The sequence below is a fragment of the Phyllopteryx taeniolatus genome, chromosome 19, assembly GCF_024500385.1.
Source record: "Phyllopteryx taeniolatus isolate TA_2022b chromosome 19, UOR_Ptae_1.2, whole genome shotgun sequence".
Taxonomy (NCBI): domain Eukaryota; kingdom Metazoa; phylum Chordata; class Actinopteri; order Syngnathiformes; family Syngnathidae; genus Phyllopteryx; species Phyllopteryx taeniolatus.
The window spans coordinates 12745665-12766792 of NC_084520.1; the positions used below are offsets into that span (position 1 = coordinate 12745665).

Sequence of the window (21128 nt, forward strand, 5' to 3'; positions counted from 1 at the left end):
GACTGTGTGAAAGTTAATATCGTCCGGCGTCATCTGCCTTTCCGCCACTTGTGGACTGCAGCTTGGAGTCAGGCTGGCGACGTGGTATCGGTGTCTTAGTATCGGAACATTTTGAAGCGTACAAATAGTGTCGGCACCGATACTGATATTAATATCAGTGCATCTCAAGTCAAAATACACAAAAGATAAAGAATTACAACAGATTGAACATCCATTTGTAATGGCTCGATCCCCATTACTGTACAGTACTATTCCTTTTTTTGTTGTTTTGTCTTTTATTAACTGTGTTCTTTGAGTTAAAAAGCGGCATAATAGTCACTGCGACATTAGCCTCACCGGTGCTGAAGTCGGCTAATATTCAACTACACGCTGAGCACAAACTGTTGAATAAAACAGCAGAGTTCTGTTGACAGACACTAATTCCGTGACAGCGGTTTGCTTTTGGGCACGGGTCGGGTCATCCCTCTTCGTTCCCCTGACAACCCCGGAAGGGGGGGTGCGGAGGGCCGGAACCAGAAGATAAAAACTCCCAGCGCTGCATCGGCGCGGCGCGGGGAGGAGTTGAAGTGTCACCGTGTTTCTCCCGAGGGTGTCTGCGCCCAATCTCGGAGGCCTCTGATTAAAGAATGATTTATAGGGGCCAGTCAGAGGGCCCCCCCTCAGCAATCCGTCTAGTGAATGAGATTTTTCCTCAAACAGGGCGGGTGAATCAAACCTCGAAGCGAGTAAGTCTACGCAGCGCGGTGATGGGAGTCTGTGATTAAATGTTATAATCACCTCTGCTGAGCGTGCAGCCTGTGTTTTCAGCTTTTTTTAAATATTTTTTTTTATGGTCAGGGTCATTGATGCTTTAAGTCACTTTACCCTGAGTTCAGTTCACAGTGCACATATGTCTTGTTTTCAGCTATCACAGACTGCACCGTCCTAGTGGCGGTTTTATATGGAAAAATTGCTCGGGCAGACACCACTTAAGCAGGCTCCATACCTGTACTCTTTCCCTTTTTTTGAGTCTTGTTGCTGTACTGAAAAAAGAAAAAAACTTGTAATGTCACATGAAGCCAGTCGTAATGTCACACTGACTAAACTACGTCTGCTTTTTTGAAGTGGCCCACGGCATATACAATGGTAGCTCGACTCACGATCTGACCTCCGCTTATTTATTTATTTTTTTGTCTTGAGTTGAGAGTAACATTTTGAGTTATGAGTGATAATGATGAGTGATGACTAAAAAAACTAGCAGACCGTGAACAATTATTCAAAAAAGATATTTATTGCTTTTCCCAGTTAAAGTTTAAACATAAAATAAAGACTTACACATTGCCTGTTTAACGAAAGAAACTTATGAACGTCTGCTAGCTTAATGCTAACAGACAATGCCAAAATGCCATAGATGGGCTACAGAAACTAGAATCGATATTACTGTTAAAGATTGTACGTCCCAGTCTTAATGTCAAAATGTTTAAATATTAGAATAAAATGTAAGCTTTCGAGAAAAAAGTTGGCATGCTAAATGAGAAAGTTGTAATTTTAATGACTGAAAGAGAAAATTGCCGCACAAACTTGCCAATGCAACAGTCCGAAACGACCGATTGCATCATTTTTCATAACATTATGATATTAACTCCCCCCCCGCATAATATAAGTAAGATACCGAATGAAATATTCTGACTGTGACAGGATAAATCAGCATTATTTCCTCATAATATTACAAATTTATTCCCAAAATACGATTGTGTTTTATTCATGTAAAAGTAAAACTTTTAACAAAAGGGTCTACACTGGAAAAAAAAATACTTTTAAATTACTTAATTTGAACGTGTACATTGGTTGCACGTGGTTAAAATGTGTTAAACTAACAAACAGTATATATTTTTTTTAATACGAAAAGAGTGGAGATTTACATCAATTTACCACACTTTAATCATGTGAAACCGAAAATTAAATCCTTTTTTTTAAGTGTAATTATTGTAAATTTACGACGAGATCCATAGTGTATTGATTTTATTCTTTTGGACTTGCTTAATACTATAATGATTTTACTCCTCACTCGGCCACATGTTGCTAGGCGGAATTCGCGGAGTGCAGTCATTTCTGCCCCAAAGCTCATTTTTTGGGGGGGGGGGGGGGACAAACAAAACGGAAGACTACAGTCGTTTATTTAGAGACGTCAATTTCTCTGTTCTATTATGACTCTGTATTAAACATAAAATACATATTGGAAAGAAAGAAAGGAAATCAGTGCCATCTGGTGGGTTTTAGGACAAATTCTGTAATGCATTTACTGTATGTTAAAAAGCCTCAAAATCATGTCAGAGAGTGAAAATCCTTATGTTTATTTGTGTTAGCTGACTATAGCATTATACAAAATTTGCAAAGCTCAATAGCATACACGCTTGTGAAAAGAAAATGATGAAACTGGTGTAGGTTTTGCTTGTTTTTCTCGTGGAGAATTCCAAGAGCCCACTTTTCTTTGCTGACCGCTGTGCCAGCGGCTCAGCTCGTTTGTCAGCACCAAGTGAGGCCTGAGGAGGGGGTGATTTGGGATCGGGCGGTGGGGTTAGTGTCACCGCTCCGATACAGATGATGCGGACAACTTCACCTCGCAGATGGGTGAGGTATCGCTTCTTTGCAGAAACAATTCACACCCAGTCCGTAAAGTGAGCTGTTTTATTGAGTGCCACTCTCGAGCGCATAAATAGGCCCAGGGGGACCACCACGCCGCATAAAGAGCATCTATTATCTGTTGATGCAACCATCTCACAGCTGAAGAGCTCTTTAGAATATTAGTAATCACTCAATATCATAATTACTTAAATTTACTGAGTTTGAAAAAGATCATTTACTTAAGTGGGATTATTATTATGTCATTATTATGTTGTATAATTTTTTTTAAAAAGTGAAGAGACTTTTTAAATTGTTAAAATGTGATTCGCCCGTTAAACTTTGACGTTATATATATATATAATATTGTAATAATGCATTTTTTTTTCATTCTAGAAATGCCTTTTGTTTATGTAAATATTACATTTTCTTTCCCATTGGAAAAAATACAATTGAATTCTACATTTTTTTTTCTCGAAAATAAACAATTTTAGTTTAGGTTTTTTTTTTTTAAATTCGTAAGGAATTTTGTGGTACACAAATCATAGTAATTGATTTTAGGAATATGGAGGGGGTCCTTGGTAAAATGTCTCCCCTGTAAAGCGTCCCTGGACCCAAAAATATGAGACCCCTGTTCTAGAAGGCCAAAGCTGCTACAATAGCACAACCTACTGGTGAGACAAGGAGAGCACACAAACTTTGTGGAGTGATTCGAGTTGGCACACTCAAATAAATAATTGAACCGCCTCTAGGAAACGGTGACATTAATGGTGAAATGTATACACTCATCGGCCACTACATTAGATACACCGCCATCTAATAAGATCATACAAACTTATGTATCTGTGTTTTTTATTTATTTATTTTTTTAAACCAACCAATATTCAAATGTCATTATGTATATAGAGTGTGTATTTACATCATTAACAATGAAATAATAGTTTCAATTAGTAACCCATCTGTTGCTTTGCAGTCAGCGTAAACGTGATAACGGCTGAGGCTCAGCGCTGAAATATAAAATCTGTTTTCATTTTATTTGGTAACATTTAATTGAATGGATTAATTACAAGGGTTAGAGTTTAAAATGAGACTTTCATCAGTCGGTCAGTCTGGAAAAGAAAACGGTGTGTTCATAAAGGGAAACGCTACAGCAGAAAGAGAACACGAGATAGCGGTGATCTCAAAAGGAAAATCATCACCTCACCAAGGAATTTCTCTTGTATGAAGATGGTTCAACCCAATGATTCCCCAACCCTCTTTAAATGATTCTGCTGAAGCATGATCTGTGAAACACATCTAACTCCTCTGGGATGTCTTTATGAATCATATGCCAATCTCTATAATGTGTGTATAATGCTCTTAACTGCGTTCTGCTGACTGGAGATTTGTGTCAGGCCCCCAGAATTCTTTTGGGAGAAGAACACATTCAGTTATCATTGTGGCATGACCTTTATATTGCACATCATTATTATATTCACCCGATGTTTCTTTGACTGTCCATATATCATTTTATAATAATGTTATGATACCGGAAATGTACTGTCTGCGACACCAACTGATCCAATGATTGCAATTGTCCTTATTAGAAGTCTGAAGTCGTGCTACATGGGAATGATATGAACTCTCTTTCCATTCTGGGTTGGTAGCATTTTTAGTGAAGGAAAATATTGGTTTTTGCCAAAACTGTATTTGGATTGACAAATAAATAAAGACAGTGATGGTGGCTTAAGCAAGACTGATTGCAAGTCCCATTTCTATCCACAAGAGGGAAGCGAAGGATACAAATGTTTAAAAGGTCGCTCACAAGGGCCTCAACTCATATTACTGAAAGGCTTCATTTTGAAAATTCAAGATTGTGACCGTGACAGTCCAGATGAGCTGTTGTAATAGACATTACATACATAAGGCAATGCAGTTCTTACAAGCATATGATTTCAGTGCATGTGTGATATAAAAGCAATGAGATCCTTTCACCTTTACTTGTGGAGTCAACTGTAGTTTATTGTTCGTTATGCTATTTGATATATATATATTTTTTTCAATATATTATATAAGTGGTGCTATACTGTCATGTGAAACTGTTTTGTGACAGAAATTCAGCAACTATTGTGTATCTACCTAACCCTAACGCTAGCTACCTAACCCTAACCGTACCTTGTGTGCCTATCCTAGGCATGTACACAAGTAACATGTAACAACTTTCAAACCCACGTACACATACACACACCTAAAGTGAGTTCTCCTCTCCCAGACAGGAAATGATGTCATCCCTCCGTCTCCAAGGAGATGGAGGCAGTTGCTAAGATACTGTGACACCAGGGTTTTTCCTCACTGTTTTCTCTCAGCCTCCCTTATACTGTCACCACAAAACGTATACTTTTTCCCCCCCTCACAGTGGTGAGGGGATTGGAATTGACAGACGTGTGTCCAGGCACCCTCCACCCAGATGCTTCTCCTCCCTCCCTCCATCTCTCCCAAAACTCCTTCACAGTGTGAGCTGTACCTCTGTGGCGCTATCAGCATGCCACATATGTCTCGACGCGCTAGCATGTCTCTGCCAAATCCTCGCCCCTCCCTCTCCCGTTCCTCTCCTGTGGCTCCCAACACGGCGTTAAGAGTTGATGGGGTTTGGGTTGCGTTGGAAAGTGTCACGCGCGCTTGTTCTCTGTGCACTTCATGTAGCGATGACATGAGCAATACAGTCATGATGTTTATTTATCCATGTCCTTCTTTCCTCGCACAGATGCTCAAGGGTGCCTGCAAATACAACGAGCCATACATGCATAAGAGGGGGGATATCAGATTCAATGTGCAATGACACAGTGAGGACACGGAGTGGGAAGCGGGGGAAGGAGGGAGCGCAGGGTTGGGGACTTGGCATGGAGTCATTTTAAATGGCGTGGCGGCCGGGCGGGGGTTGGGGGTGGGGGCGGGGGGTTGTGAGGGGACGTTGGAAGGCAAAAAAGATGTACAGAGAGGAGAGCGAGCGCTGAAAGGCGGCCAGGTTGGGACGCAGACTGGATTGTGAGCTGAGATTTCAGCAGAGGGATAAAAAGAGGAAGGAAGAGGGGGAACAAGGGAAAAGAGGAATATCCTCTGCACTGCTGTGTGACTGGAAATTTAATAGAGAAAGAGAGCGAGGAAGGAGGCGAGGGGGAGAGATGGGTAGACGAGGGGGGAAGGGGGAGGGGAGAGGAAGACGGAGGCAAAAAGGCACAGAGACCTCATTGCTGTGCGGCTTTCAGCAAAAAGCGAGCGCTCGCGAACAATGCTCACTACGGCATTCACAGGGAGGGGAAGTGCAAAAGTGAGGAGGGGGGAGGAAGAGGACGGAGATGCAAAGTGGGAGGGGGATGGGGGAGGCTGCATATCTTGGGGGTCTTTCGGAAGCGTAACGGGCCTTCCGCGTCCTTTGACCTTTTAGTGACGGAGAGAAGATGCTCTAACTTGGAGCTGACAGTGAAGAGGGCAGTCAAAGCACAAAAACTGATAAGAGGGGACACTTCAAATGCGCAGGGGCCAATTCAACACACGCACACACAAACACAAACACACATACAATACTTTATATGGCTGAAATTTGATGTGGTCGCCAAGTCTTGTATGCAACGTCTGCAGGATAGACATCTCATTTGTCATTTTAATATAAGTTTCATATATAGTGGATAGAAAAAGTCTGCACACCCCTGATCAAATGTCAGGTTTTTGTGATCGAATTTTTTTTTTTTTTACCAAGATCGAAAAAAAGTTTTACCAAGATAGCAATACCAAACTTTTCCCAACATTCATGTGACCTAGAACCTATGAACTAACTTAATAATTATCCATCCATCCATTTTCTTCCGCTTATCCGTGGTTGGGTTGCGGGATCAGCAGGTTAAGCAGGGAAGCCCCTGATTTCCCTCTCTCCAGCCACTCCATCCAGATCTTCCGGGGGGGATCCCGAGCCGTTGCCAGGCCAGCCGGGAGACGTAATCTCTCAAGCGTCTCCTGGGTCGTCCCCGGGACCTCCTCCTGGTGGGACGAGCCTGGAGCCCCTCATCAGGGAGGCGTCCAGATGGCACCCTAACTAGATGCCACCTCATCTGGCTCCTTTCGATGCGGAGGAGCAGCGGCTCAACTCTGAGCACCTTCCGGATGACTGAGCTTCTCACTCTATCTCTAAGGGAGAGCCCTGACACCCTGCGGAGGTAACTCATTTCGGCCACTTGTATCTGCGAACTCGTTCCTATGGTCACGACCCACAGCTGGTGAGCATAGGTGAGGGTAGGAACGTAGATCGATGGGTAAATTGAAAGCTTCGCCTTTCGGCTCAGCTCCTTCTTCACCACGACAGACCGATACAGAGTCCGCATCACTGTTGATCTCCTGCTCCATTCTTCCCTCACTTGTGAACAAAACCCATATCGTCCACTTGGGGCAGGATCTCTTCCCCGACTCGGAGAGGGTACTCCAACCTTTTCCGTCTGAGGACCATGGTGTCAGATTTGGAGGTGCTGATTTTCATCCCAGCCGCTTCACACTCGGCTGCGTGCAGCGTGGAGGTCAGTGTGCAGGTAAAGTCAATTAATTGTCAAGGGTACAAATGGAGAATATTTGAGGGCACTACCCCAGTGACAATGGCCTCACAACAGAAAATATTACATGCTGGGACATATTGCTGACTTGATAACCCTGGTGGAGATGTATGCAAGTCATAAGTACGTCTCAAGTCTTAACCTGGGAGTTTCAAGCAAGTTAGTGTGGTTAAAAATTAGTGCGGTTAAAAAGTCCAGCGGAGTTGCCACTAAATTTGGAGAAAGTCCCGTTGAGTCATTACTTGCAGAGATGGGATAGAGCAGCCCAAAAATATACTCAGGAGTACCTTCACTTTAGAATAATATGACTCAAGTACAAGTAAAAAGTAGTCTTTCAAATAATTACTCAAGTCTTCTTTTCCTTTCGGCTTGTCCCTTTAGGGGTCGCCACAGCGCGTCATCCTTTTCCATGTAAGCCTATCTCCTGCATCCTCCTCTCAAACACCAACTACCCTCATGTCTTCCCTCACGACATCCATCAACCTTCTCTTTGGTCTTCCACTAGCTCTCTTGCCTGGCAGCTCCATCCTCATCATCCTTCTACCAATATACTCACTATTTCTCCTCTGGACGTGTCCAAACCATCGAAGTCTGCGCTCTCTAACTTTATCTCCAAAACATCGAACCTTGGCTGTTCAGCGAACCTCAACATCTTCATTTCCGCCACCTCCAACTCTGCTTCCTGTTGTCTCTTCAGTGGCACTGTCTCTAATCCGTACATCATGGCTGGCCTCACCACTGTTTGATAAACTTTGCCCTTCATCCTCGCAGAGACTCTTCTGTCACATAACACACCTGACACCTTCCTCCACCCGTTCCAACCTGCTTGGACCTGTTTCTTCACTTCCTGACCACACTCACCATTGCTCCGGACAGTTGACCCCAAGTATTTCAAGTCCTCCACCCTTGCTATCTCTTCTCCCTGTAGCCTCAATGTTCCCCCTCCACCCCTCTCATTCATGCACATATATTCTGTCTTACTTCGGCTAATGTTCATTCCTCTGCTTTCCAGTGCATGCCTCCATCTTTCTAACTGTTCCTCCAGCTGCTCCCTGCTTTCACTGCAGATCACAATGTCATCTGGAAACATCATGGTCCACGGGGATTCCAGTCTAACCGCACCTGTCAGCCTATCCATCACCACTGCAAACAGGAAGGGGCTCAGGGCTGAGCCCTGATGCACTCCCACCTCGACCTTAAATTCGTCTGTCACACCTACAGCACACCTCACCGCTGTTCTGCTGCCCTCGTACATGTCCTGTATTATTCTAACATACTTCTCTGCCACTCCAGACTTCTGCATGCAGTACCACAGTTCCTCTCTGGGTACTCTGTCATAGGCTTTCTCTAGATCTACAAAGACACAATGTAGCTCCTTCTGACCTTCTCTGTACTTTTCCATCAACATCCTCAAGGCAAATAATGCATCTGTGGCACTCTTTCTAGGTATGAAACCATACTGTTGCTCGCAAATACTCACTTCTGTCCTGAGTCTAGCCTCCACTACTCTTTCCCATAACTTCATTGTGTGGCTCATCAACTTTATTCCTCTATAGTTTCCACAGCTCTGCACATCACCCTTGTTCTTAAAAATGGGCACCAGCACACTTTTCCTCCATTCCTCAGACATCTTCTCACGCGCTAGAATTCTATTGAACAAGCTGGTCAAAAACTCCACAGCCACCTCTCCTAGATGCTTCCATACCTCCACAGGAATGTCATCAGGACCAACTGCCTTTCAATTTTTCATCCTCTTCAATGCCTTTCTAACTTCCCCCTTACTAATCATTGCCACTTCCTGGTCCACCACACTTGCCTCTTCTACTCTCCCTTCTCTCTAATTTTCCTCATTCATCAACTCCTCGAAGTATTCTTTCCATCTATCTAGCACACTACTGGCACCAGTCAACATATTTCCATCTCTATCCCTCTGTCTGGCCAACCTGTATAGATACTTTTCTCCTTCTTTCGTGTCCAACCTGGCATACATGTCATCATATGCCTCTTGATTGGCCTTTGCCACCTCTACATTTGCCCTGTGTCGCATCTCAATGTATTCCTTTCGCCTCTCCTCGGTCCTCTCAGTGTCCCACTTCTTCTTAGCTAACCTTTTTCCTTGTATGATTTCCTGTACTGTGAGGTTCCACCACCAAGTCTCCTTCTCTCCTTTCCTGCCAGAAGATACACCAAGTACTCTCCTTTCTGCCTCTCTGATCACCTTGGCTGCAGTCTTCTGGAAGCTCCTCCTGTCCACCGAGAGCCTGTCTCACCTCTTCCCGAAAAGCTGCACAACACTCGTCCTGTCTCAGCTTCCACCACATGGTTCTCTGCTCTGCCTTTGTCTTCCTAATCTTCCTCCCCACCACCAGAGTCATCTTACACACCACCATCCTACGCTGTCTAGCCACACTCTCCCCTACCACTACCTTACAGTTGGTAACCTCCTTCAGATTACATCATCTGCACAAGATGTAATCCACCTGCGTGCTTCTACCTCCGCTCTTGTAGGTCACCCTATGCTCCTGCCTCTTCTGCAAAAAAAGTGTTCACTGCAGCCATTTGCATCCTTTTTGCAAAGCCTACCACCATCTGTCCCTCCAAGTTCCTTTCCTGTATGCCGTGCACTTCTTCATCACCCTTATTTCCTTCACCAACATGTCCATTAAAATCTGCACCAATCACGACTCTCTCTCTGTCTGGGATGCTCAGAACTACTTCGTCTAGCTCCTTCCAGAATTTCTCTTTCACCTCTAGGTCACATCCTACCTGTGGGGCATAGCCACTAATCACATAATACATAACAGCCTCAATTTCAAGTTTCAGGCTCATCACTCGATCTGATACTCTTTTCACCTCAAAGACATTCATAGCCAACTCTTCTTTTAAAATAACCACGACTCCATTTCTCTTCCGATCTACACCATGGTAAAATAATTTAAACCCTGCCCCTAAACCTCTAGCCTTACTGCCTTTCCACCTGGTCTCCTGGACACACAATATATCAACCTTTCTCCTAATCATCATGTCAACCAACTCCTGAGATTTTCCTGTCATAGTCCCAACATTCAGTTCTCGGCTCTTCTCTTTCTGCCGAAGAACCCGCTTTCCACCTCTTCTTCAACTTCGACCCACAGTAGCTGAATTTCCAACGGCACCCTGCAGGTTGACGGCGCCGGTGGCGGACGTTGTTAAACCGGGCCACGACCGATCCGGTATGGAATTCTTTAGATGAACGCTCACATTTGTTTGGGAAAGTTTTAAGCCGGATGCCCTTCCTGACGCAACCCTCTGCATTTATCCAGGCTTGGGACTGGCCTACAGTTTGCATTGGCTTGTGCCCCCATCGGGCTGCATTCAAATAATTATGCATAATTACTCAAGTATTCAGTGGGAAAAAAAACTACTCAAGTACTGAGTAATTGGTGAGGTGAGCAACTTCCAATGATTTATTGAAATAGCACATGAACATTAAATGGCTAAAAATATAAAACGGGAATATGCAAATTAAAATACTGACCAACAATATCACTTTAAAGTGATATATGAAGCCTGACCAGTTTAGTGGTGTCGTTGTAGGATGAAATGCTGACATTTTCAGGCAGACAAATTACATCGCATGACTTACTGTAGCTGCTCTTTTTCGTATAGTCCGGCATCCATTTTGTGAACCGCTTAGCCTCAATCTGGTCGCGGGTTTTTCATGTAAATTAGTCATTTTGACAACTTTGCTTCTGTGGTCAAGTGACTGCCTGACTTCGTCTGATTGGTGAGATGAAGTCAAACGTCTCGAGTATTTACGTTGGATTGGTGACACAGGTTTGACTAACAAACCAAAATAGATCGCACAAGCGCTAATAAATACTTGTCGATAAAAATATATGTAGCTAGCGGAATGTTGTGTAGCTCAATGTAACGGAGTAGGAGTAGTGTTTCATCTTACCAAGAGTAAAAAGTATATTGTATTAAAACTACTCTGATGCTTACAATTTATCCACAAATTTAAGAGAGTAAATGTGGGTTGTTAACTTTTACTACCCACCTCTGGGTTTCAGCAAGTCATTAGTCAAGTCATATCCAATCTTGCTCAGTCACAATATACATGTGTCACAGGTGGGAAGTAAGTCACATATGTGCAGTCTCAAGTTTTAACCTTCAAGTTTCAAGCAGGTCGCAAGTTACTGTGGCAATTTTTTTACTTAATTTTTTTAAAAGTCAAGTTGAATCCCCACTACATTTCAAACAAGTGAAGTCATTACTTGGGTTAAGCAAGTCATAAATCAATTCAGTCAGCATAAGGCGTGCAGGTTACCTTGTAAATAATCCTGACAGACTTTTCTAATAGCAAGGCCTGAATTTGTCCTGATGTGTTCCTGCACTGAGTCATGACTAAAATATGTGTCAGCATCGTGCTCTTTTACAGGACAACTCATGCGGATAAAGTGCTTCAATGGCTCCATGACTGCAGGTGTAGCCATGAGAGGCACATCCTCGCTGCTCTTAGTGGGATTCAGAGAGGGCGACATGCGGAATGTGCGTAAAGACGGGGGAGTGGGGGGTGGGGGGAAGAAAAAAAAAACAACACTTGTGCGCAGCCTGCATGCGCGCTTTCTCCAAGGATGACCAGACGCGCGCATGCATCCTCGTCCCCTTCAATCCAGTGTGATCATACTAACATCATCGTCTCCCAGTGGCCTTTCAACTGATTTTGCTCTCCTCCTCCAATTCTTTGTCGCGCCCGTCGGTGTGGATTGTGTTCATCTGTAAGCTGCCATCACCACCACCACCGCGCGGACCCCCGCGTTGCGTTGGCGCTGCGGAATAGCCGACGAGACGAACGTGAAGAGGGCAGCTCTCAGCCCGGCAGACAAGCCAATCCATTTCGGTGAATCGAGGGGTGGGTGGGTGGTTGGGGTGGGGGGGGGGGGAGACAGACAAGCGAGCGCCGATGGGGAGGTTGAAGGAAAACCTCGACGTTAGACGCCGCAACGCTGAGGTAAGTGCATGCTTGTGCAGGTGTATACGTTTTGAGAGAAGGATGAAATGGCCGGCGCGGTGATTCCATTTGATTCCACGACGTGCACGCTGACATCAATTGAAGACTATCAGGTGGCAAATTGTGCAGAGGTTGCGAAGATGCATGACAATTTAGACGGAGTGAATAATTAGTAGGAGCAAAAAGAAGCCGTCATGTGGAGCTGGGGTTAAATTAAAAAGCTAATGTATTATGTAAGCACACGTCGTTGCCTTGAAAGAAACGGTGGGGGGTTTGGGGGGGGGGGGGGGGTGTTTGTGGGTGCAGTTGTCATTAAGCCCGAATGGGTGCAAGCCATTTTGTAATGCAGCATGTGCAGAATTAGGCCTATTCAGAATCTCAATTGCGTTCTAGAGGAAGGTGCGCCGTATAGTGAGCGCAGCTGCATAGATGAATAAGGCCATTCTGTTCGATTGTGGTACAAATCATGCAAGGGAAAGCGTCATCTTTAAGCTCAGTACATTGAATGCCTTGTTTTGTGAGAAATACAATATTTTCTTGCCACTTGAAGCAGCATTTCTGCCTACCCTGATTCCCACGTCCTGAATCAATCTAGTGTTGTCATAGTTACAGGAGATGATGTTGGCCCTGCTGCACCTGTGTGGCTTTGTGTTCATGCACACCATCATCTCATCAGGCCTTGCATGGACTAAGCACGCCACCAGGAGATAGATCCTTCCAATTTTTTGACCCCCCCCCCCCCCACCCCCCCCACCCCCTGAAAACAACCCACAGCCTTTTTTTTGCCTCTTCATAAACCTTAACGACTATGTTGTGGAAAGGCCTGATACAATCACGCCGTGATTGGTTTGTAGCAATTGGTCAGCAGCTTGCAGCTAATTTGTCTTTTCACGACTGAGCGCTCTCTCAGGCCTGATCGAATAATCAATACCGACATTGTTGCAATCTGCTCTCAACACCAAAGAGCAACAAAGATTAAAAAGAGAGAGAGAGAGAAATACACCTTTTGAGAATTTGCTTCAGCGGGAGAGGAAAAAAGAAATAAAAATGCAGGCGTGGCAGCAATGTCATGATTCAACCAGCAAAACAAAACAAAAACCGACTGTAGAGTGTAACATTCTATTACCTGAAGAGCCTCTCGTGAGACATAACTCGCCTCATATGGTGGAGAGATTGAGGATGGCATGTCAAGGCAACAGGCTTACAGTGTCAAGGTCTCTCTCTCTCTCTCTCTCTCTCTCTCTCTCTCCCCCCCACCTTCTCCTCACACAGTGAAAGGTTTGTTACCTTGTGTGGTCTTTAACATGTGAATAATGTATTTTTGCTACCCCAAGGCTGGGGGGGGGGGGAAATATATCCCTTATGTGTGGTAATGTATTGAAGTCGGAAATAAGACTTTTTTGGCTGAAGAATAAAGCTACATTTTGACCATTTTGGGTGCATTGAAAGAAGGCTTTATGGATGAAGAAAACAATAATTCTGTAATAGTTAAGACTTCCAAAAAGATTAGAAATGCCAAACCCTGTGAATATCACAACTATCTTCAATTGCATTGTTCTCAGGCCTGGGTAGTCTGTCCTAACCAAGCCTTGTTGCAAGAACTGATGAAGCCTGCTCAGATGAGAGGCGAAACGTCTTCTAAGACAGTGGTTCCCATGACCGGTATCGGGCCATGAGGCATTTGTTACTGGGCCGCAGAGAAAGAATGACCAATTTATATAATTTCCGTTGTATTGTGATTCGCGTGTCAATGTGTTGTATTTTGAAAACTGACCGGATCTTCTCCGTCACAACAGCTGCATGTCTCAATTGACACATCAAGACTACACAGAACGCTTCCGTTTCCGCTCCCAGCCGGCTCGAACGCTTCTGTTTCCGGTCCGAGCGGCCTGGTTAACGGCGGCAGAGCTCAAAGTCCGCTCTGATACAGTCGTAGGTTTCTGCTCGACCCAGGCAGAACTACTTTTACGGAGTTAAAAGGGTACTCTCACTGAGGGGCTACAGAACTGCGGTCTGCTCCGACTGCCTACAATTGGGACCACTCCTACATCACGCCCACAGTGGACGCGCCACGAACAGCGAAGGAGGAAGCAGGAGCGGGGCAAGGGTGGAGTTATCCGAGCAAGTTTTTAAGCCGGATGTGTCCATTTATTTCTGATATATGCGCGCCGCAAACCGGTCTGTGGGAAAAAAAAAAAAAAAGGTTGGGGAACACTGTTCTAAGACAAACACGACAGTCCAGTTGCAATCGATTTAATTCCCTGAGAATGAAATGACCTGGTTGAATGAGAATATTCACACACACTCAATTGCGTTGCTTTAATGAACGGAAAAGATTAATTGGAGGCGCAACGATTCATTGATTAATTGACAACTAATAATTATCAAAATAATCGAGAACTATTTTGATCATCCGTAATTGTTTTGAGATGTTTTTTTTTAACTTAAAATTTTCCAGATCAAGAATTTCAGCCTCATTGAATATTCTCAGATTTCTGTAGTCTTTCCTCAAAGCAGCGATTATCTTTGTGTTTAATCCAAATGAGACATTGGCAAACATCTGATTTTACTTTGGAAAACCATGATGAACATTTTTGCCGATTTTCTGTCGTTACGGACAAACCAGTAACTGAATCATGATAATTTTTTGTTTGTGCATTTTCTGCATTGTCAGTTTGAGTTAATGCATAATAAATGGATGGAAGTTAAAAAATGTTTTTTGTTTTTTTTAAAAATCCGAATCATTGATTAATTAAAAAAAATATTGACAGATAAATCAATTATGAAAAAAAAATCGTTAGTTGACGCCCAAAAATGAATAGCGCTGTCCTTCTTTCACCCACTTTTTATTAGCTAATGATTTGGCTTAAGCTTCCATTTTGTATCAACCCTGAGTCATCTCATCATATTATGACAAAGTACAGTTGCCTGGAAAAGAAGCCAAAAGGGAAATTGCATATAGGCGCACCTGGTTGTGTATCAGTTATACTGTATGTAGTTGTTGACAGTCGGGGTGCTTATACACAATGCGTGCCTGTATGGGAGTGTGTGTGAGTATGTGAGAAAGTCAGTGGGATGTGCAAAGCATCTGAAAAAAAGTCTATTTTTAGCAAACACACTCCCTCATGAATTTTCTTTAACTGCTCTAAGATTTCTCAGCTGTGTTTTTTCCCACAGAGACCGATGTTGACCTTGTCGATATGATCCGTACCCTCAAATTTGTACTCCTTTTGTTTTTTTCACGTCTATCTTCACTTTCCCCACCTTAATGCGGACTTAATATCTGAATAAGTATATTGATTATATATGACATTTAAGTGCAGTGGAGCCTTTTAGCTTTTTGAGCAGCAAACGCTCATCAAGCTCTGCTAAATATAATACTTTGGAATGGGACACTGGACGGTAAAAAACACAAGATGGTGAGTGAGCAGGTTGCCACAGCAACCGTGTTTCTAGGAGCCCATGCATCGTCGCCGCATAGGAGAGGAGACGCAGAACGCCGCCATTGGAGCATGTGAAAACCACTGTTTGTTAGCGAGTAAAATATATGTACATCCATAATGTCTATTCAGCATGGCGAGCTGATAAGAGGGCAGGGATCTTGGAGTCTTCATGTCTCGAAAACAACGAAGCACTTTCGCGCTTATCATTGCGAGGGAAACAGCCCGAGCATTTCTAAATTTAGTGAGGCGGCTTGCAGGCATTTCTGTTTCCAAAAATGTGCGCGACAACCTCTCAACCAAGGACACAATTTTGCTACGGATGCATATCGTTGTGGATGTTGTTCACAATGTCTTGTTTGGTTCATCAGCTTCAGCGCGGGGCTTAATTGCATGGTCGCTTATTGCACACAACACATGCGGTCAATAACAATTAGAACTAAATTGCCAGTACTGCATGAAGGTATCATTTGTTAACACGTTCGTAGTGTTTGTGTTGTTGCTTTATGATGGATTGCAAGAATCTCTGGAGTGACCATAAATGTAGATTAATGCTGCGGGCCCTCATAATTTCATTCTCTATAATGCAAAATAATCTTTCTGCCACTTTGTATACGTTACCGTTGACTGGCTAGCTTAGTATTGCTGCTTTTTTACTACAAATTTTTTTTGTTTAGTTTTGTTTTTTTGCGGCCATTTCGGATGATGACCGAGACATTAAGTTCAGCGTCAAGAAAATGACAGTCTACCGACTAGTTGTACAACAGGCCGCAATTTGAAGCCACTTCTGCACAACTCAAAACCTGAGCTTGCTTGTCTCCAGCAACACGACATTGTAATATTTTCAAAATTAAATTCCGTCCTGGGCATCCTTGCATGAATGTGTAATAACTATATCTATATCTAATATCTCAAAGCTACTGCACTGTGCATGACTTGACCTCCTTTCTTTCTTTTTTCTCCTTTTCTCTCTTCTACCACCCCCCAGCCCCTCATTCTACAGTGAGACGAAACAAACAACCTCTGCAGAGAAGACGCTTTCTGGAGCCAAATCTCTCCCAAATATACGTTTATACTAATAATTGCCATGGGAACAAAAAAGGACATGCGTTCTTAAAATGACATGCAAGGAAGAACAAGGTGCTTGGTAGTCAAGGAAGCATGAGCAAAGTAAAATAAGAATCTATTAATGATAGTCTTTAATATAACATTACAGCCGTCTTTCTAAATTATTAAGCAGGCTACTTGAAGGAGAGAAACAGCATAAGAACATAAAATATGAGCATAAAAATAAGCACTTAAATTCCCCTGTTAGGAGGTAATTTAAACCATCATACAGCAGTAGGGGTGGGTCATGACTCAGTTGCCATGCGTGTTGTCATGGTGACCAGCCCCTGCACCCCTTCCCCCCTCCTCTGGTTGGTCCACATTTTGTTGTGGTTCCACATCAATGGACCTCAGCTGACAGAGGCAGCACCCCCCTGCCCCATCCCCTGTAGCTGCTCCAATCAGGCGAGCCGTGTCATCTGTACGAGGAAGACTCTAGATCAAGTCCCAGACAGAATTTCAGAAAACACAAGATACCTCAATCTACAAGAGAACACAATTCAGGTGAGCGTGACATCACATTGGTGTTCAGTTCATATGTTTTGACAGGAGGTGCGACAAACATGCCTCCATGTTTCTGTTTCCACACCAGGTGATCAAGTCTGACACCTTTAAACACTTGCGGCATCTGGAAATCCTCCAGCTCTCCAAGAACCACATCCGGCAGATCGAGGTGGGAGCGTTCAATGGGCTGCCAAACCTCAACACGCTGGAGCTTTTTGACAACCGTCTCACCGTGGTACCGTCACAGGCCTTTGAGTACCTCAGCAAGCTAAGGGAACTATGGCTACGAAACAACCCCATCGAGACGTTGCCGGCGTTCGCCTTTCACCGCGTTCCCTCTTTACGCCGTCTCGATCTCGGGGAACTCAGGAAACTGGATTTCATCTCAGAGGCGGCCTTTGAAGGTCTGGTCAACTTGCGCTTCTTGAATCTCGGCATGTGCGGCCTGAAGGATATCCCCAACCTCACCCCGCTCGTTCGACTAGAGGAGTTGGAGTTGTCAGGGAACCAGTTGGGAATAGTCCGACCTGGATCGTTCCAGGGTCTCGTGTCGCTTCGAAAGCTGTGGCTTATGCACTCCAAGGTGTCAGTCATTGAACGCAATGCTTTTGACGACCTCAAAAACCTGGAGGAGCTCAACCTTTCACACAATTCGCTTCATTCACTGCCTCATGACCTCTTCACCCCTTTGCACCAGTTGGAGAGAGTGCATCTCAACCACAACCCATGGGTGTGCAACTGTGATGTTCTGTGGCTCAGCTGGTGGTTGAAAGAAACGGTTCCTAGCAACACCACATGTTGCGCCCGATGCCATGCGCCGCCAGGGCTAAAGGGCAAGTACATCGGCGAGTTGGACCAGAGCCATTTCACCTGCTACGCCCCAGTCATCGTGGAACCCCCTACAGACCTCAATGTCACCGAGGGTATGGCCGCTGAGCTGAAATGCCGCACGGGAACCTCCATGACCTCCGTGAACTGGTTCACTCCAAATGGCACTCTGATGACCCACGGATCGTACCGTGTCAGGATCTCGGTGCTCCACGACGGAACGCTCAACTTCACCAATGTGACCGTGCAAGACACGGGACCATACACCTGCATGGTGACCAACTCCGCTGGTAATACCACTGCCACTGCTGTGCTCAATGTATCAGCTTCAGACCCCAGCAACAACTACAGCTATTTCACCACCGTCACTGTGGAGTCAGTCGAGACGGTGGTAGGAGGGGACTCAGCAAGGCAGTACATTAACGAGACCTTCATAGATTTCCCTAATCCTACTGTTGAAAGAGGGGTGTTAGACGGCATCACTATAACCCCTTCTCTCTCTTCTCTTTCTTCATTGTCCCCACGAGCGAACAGGGCCACAGAGAATGCGGTGACTGTGTCCCTAATTGATGTAACTAACATCCCCGGCCTGGATGATGTAATGAAAACGACCAAGATCATCATTGGTTGCTTCGTGGCCATTACTTTTATGGCAGCCGTAATGTTGGTGGTTTTCTATAAGCTCCGCAAGCAACACCAGCTGCACAAGCACCACGGCCCTGCCAGAGCTATCGAAATTGTCAATGTGGAAGACGAGATCGGAGCCGGTGCAGGAAGTGGTATCTCAGGCGGGTCCACCATGAATACTGGCAGCGGCGGAGAAGGAACCCTAAGGATACATCATCCCGAAATAGTTAACCTTCCCAATATCGGCCGTTCTGATACGTTGAACCATTACTACAAGACCCATCATTTCAACAACAACGTGATGGGTCTTAGTATTGGTTCCGACGGGATGGGATCAGGTGGTATGCACAAGAACCAGCAAGGCCAGGAAATCCCCATTTCCTGTACCCCCGTCCCCATCTCGACATCCAATCTGCTCGTCTCCTCGGGAAATGGCACCAACACCAACCCGAGTTCAATGTCGCCACCTCTGCCGATGTCTCTCCCGATGCCCACCATGGGCCTACACGGATCGATTAAAGGTTTCATGGGCCAGAACCAGAACCCGCAAATGGAGCCTCTTCTCTTCAAGGGGACCTCAAAGGAAAATGTCCAGGAGACTCAGATCTAAAAGCGCTGGTGGGACAGAGAGGGGATTCATGTTGAGTTTATGTTGGGAATGATTAGACACTAGAGTGCATTGACTTTACACCAGGAGACAGGATAGACGGGACATGGCGACACACAAAGACAAAGACTCATCCGTGATGTAGTACTGAGCCAAGGATTACCACAGTGGGCCACTTGTGTTTGTAGTAACGCTCATGGCCAAGGCGATCAAGGAATGGACATTGCTACAATGTAAATCTGTGCCAAAGCAAATGTTTTTTTGCATTTTCTCCAAACTGTGTTGTCAGTGGGACGGGAGGGGGGCGGGGGGGGGGGGGGGGGGGACAAATCTTTGGGAGTAATCAGCCCCGAAATCATTGTTGGCCTGGAGAGATGGAAGACATGCACGCTAGTATTTACCATGCTGAAGATGGCAGAGATTACGGAGATATGAAATCCGAGAGACATTTTTCTTCTCAAAAAGAAGCCACACTTTCTCTGAAGTGACTCAATAGTCTCCCCCAAGGTGACAATAATGTAGGCATAAATAGATGGACAAAAAGGTACAGTGCAGTACAAACTACTGTGAAAAATCCACAAATTATATAAATATATTTTCATTTAAATATGTATCATTGAAAACTCCGACGCAAAGATATTTTGGGGTGGATGTATACTCCGGTAGAGTTTGTTTCTATGTGAATAACGAGGGGGCAGAGATTGGGGAGGTTGGTTATGATACATGTTTTCAGTTTGGCTACTTCTCAGAGAACATAAGGGCTCAATTGCAACACTCATTGTGAATCTTTGAATTGGCTTCAAGTCTATTTAGGTTGTAGTACAGTAAATGCAGATCTCTGTTTGACAAACTTCTGTCTGTTGCTTCAGTAGTAATCATTACAAATTTTTGTGTTCCGAGGGTGTATTATGTATTTTGTAACAGCCAGCTACTTGGTATTTGAATCGTATCAATTCTGAAAATGCCATAATGTTCAAACTAATGTTTCACAAACAGGGAGCGGCATTCCCATGCAAAGACCTGTACGGCTAAAATAAAGTGTTGACTTATGTGTTATTTCAAGCAGATCCGTAGCCAGGAATTTGATATGACCTCCTTGCTCATGGTGACTATAATCATGCCATAAACGCCGTCATAATGACGTTTCGACATCTTTCTGCAGCCGCACTCGAGAAGGGATCAAACATCCAACCTGGGATGATTAGGATGAATGGAAATGTACAGTATATCAATAATAACAATGTCTGGTTGTATGACAATTGTAAGAACTGCATTTTTACAGTGTAACTTTCATATGTTCGATGCCATTTGCGCTTCTCGCGTTTCAACTATGTATTTCTTTATTTTTGTTAGTTTGATATAATGTGTACAGTTGTCTAGCCATGTATCATTATGTGTGAAATAAATGAATCATATATTGGATTGTGGCAGGTCAATATGGCGACCGCGTTAAGAAAACGTGAGGAATTCTGTGCTAAACCTGGAGTGAATGTATGGGTTGTGGTTCAGCCATTAGTCACAGTGCTAATGAAATGTGTCATCTGCTCTATTAACATGTTCAGACAGGCTATTAGTCACTCTCATAAATGTCCACCAAACACTACAGAAGGAGTGTTTTCATGAGAACGAGATGAGGGTGGCATTTATTTTAGAAGCACTTGGTATTATAGTGATAACTTTTGTTTTGGTGAACAGTTTAAACAAAAAACAAAACAAAAATATATATATATATATATATATATATATATATATTATAAAGCAAGAGCGTAAAATGTTTGTTGCAATTGAGCACAGGCTGGATGTGTGGTCCGGTAATGTGTGAATGTTGAGAGAGAAGCATTCAC

General features: G+C 44.1%; 1 protein-coding gene across 2 annotated transcripts in view; it reads left to right on the plus strand.

The window, feature by feature from the left end:
• lrrc4bb (leucine rich repeat containing 4Bb) overlaps positions 1–20704 on the plus strand; it is a 41573-nt gene extending 20869 nt beyond the window's left edge. The window contains exons 1-3 of one of the 2 annotated variants that reach the window (XM_061756588.1): positions 12102–12171; positions 16600–17222; positions 17311–20704. In XM_061756588.1, the coding sequence (XP_061612572.1) occupies positions 16980–17222; positions 17311–19287 (2220 nt within the window). In that variant the 5' untranslated portion in view covers positions 12102–12171; positions 16600–16979 and the 3' untranslated portion in view covers positions 19288–20704. Of the gene's footprint in view, positions 1–12101; positions 12172–16599; positions 17223–17310 lie in introns of those variants that run through there. The other variant, XM_061756587.1, reaches the window with a different exon arrangement.
• Positions 20705–21128: the final 424 nt, after the last annotated feature.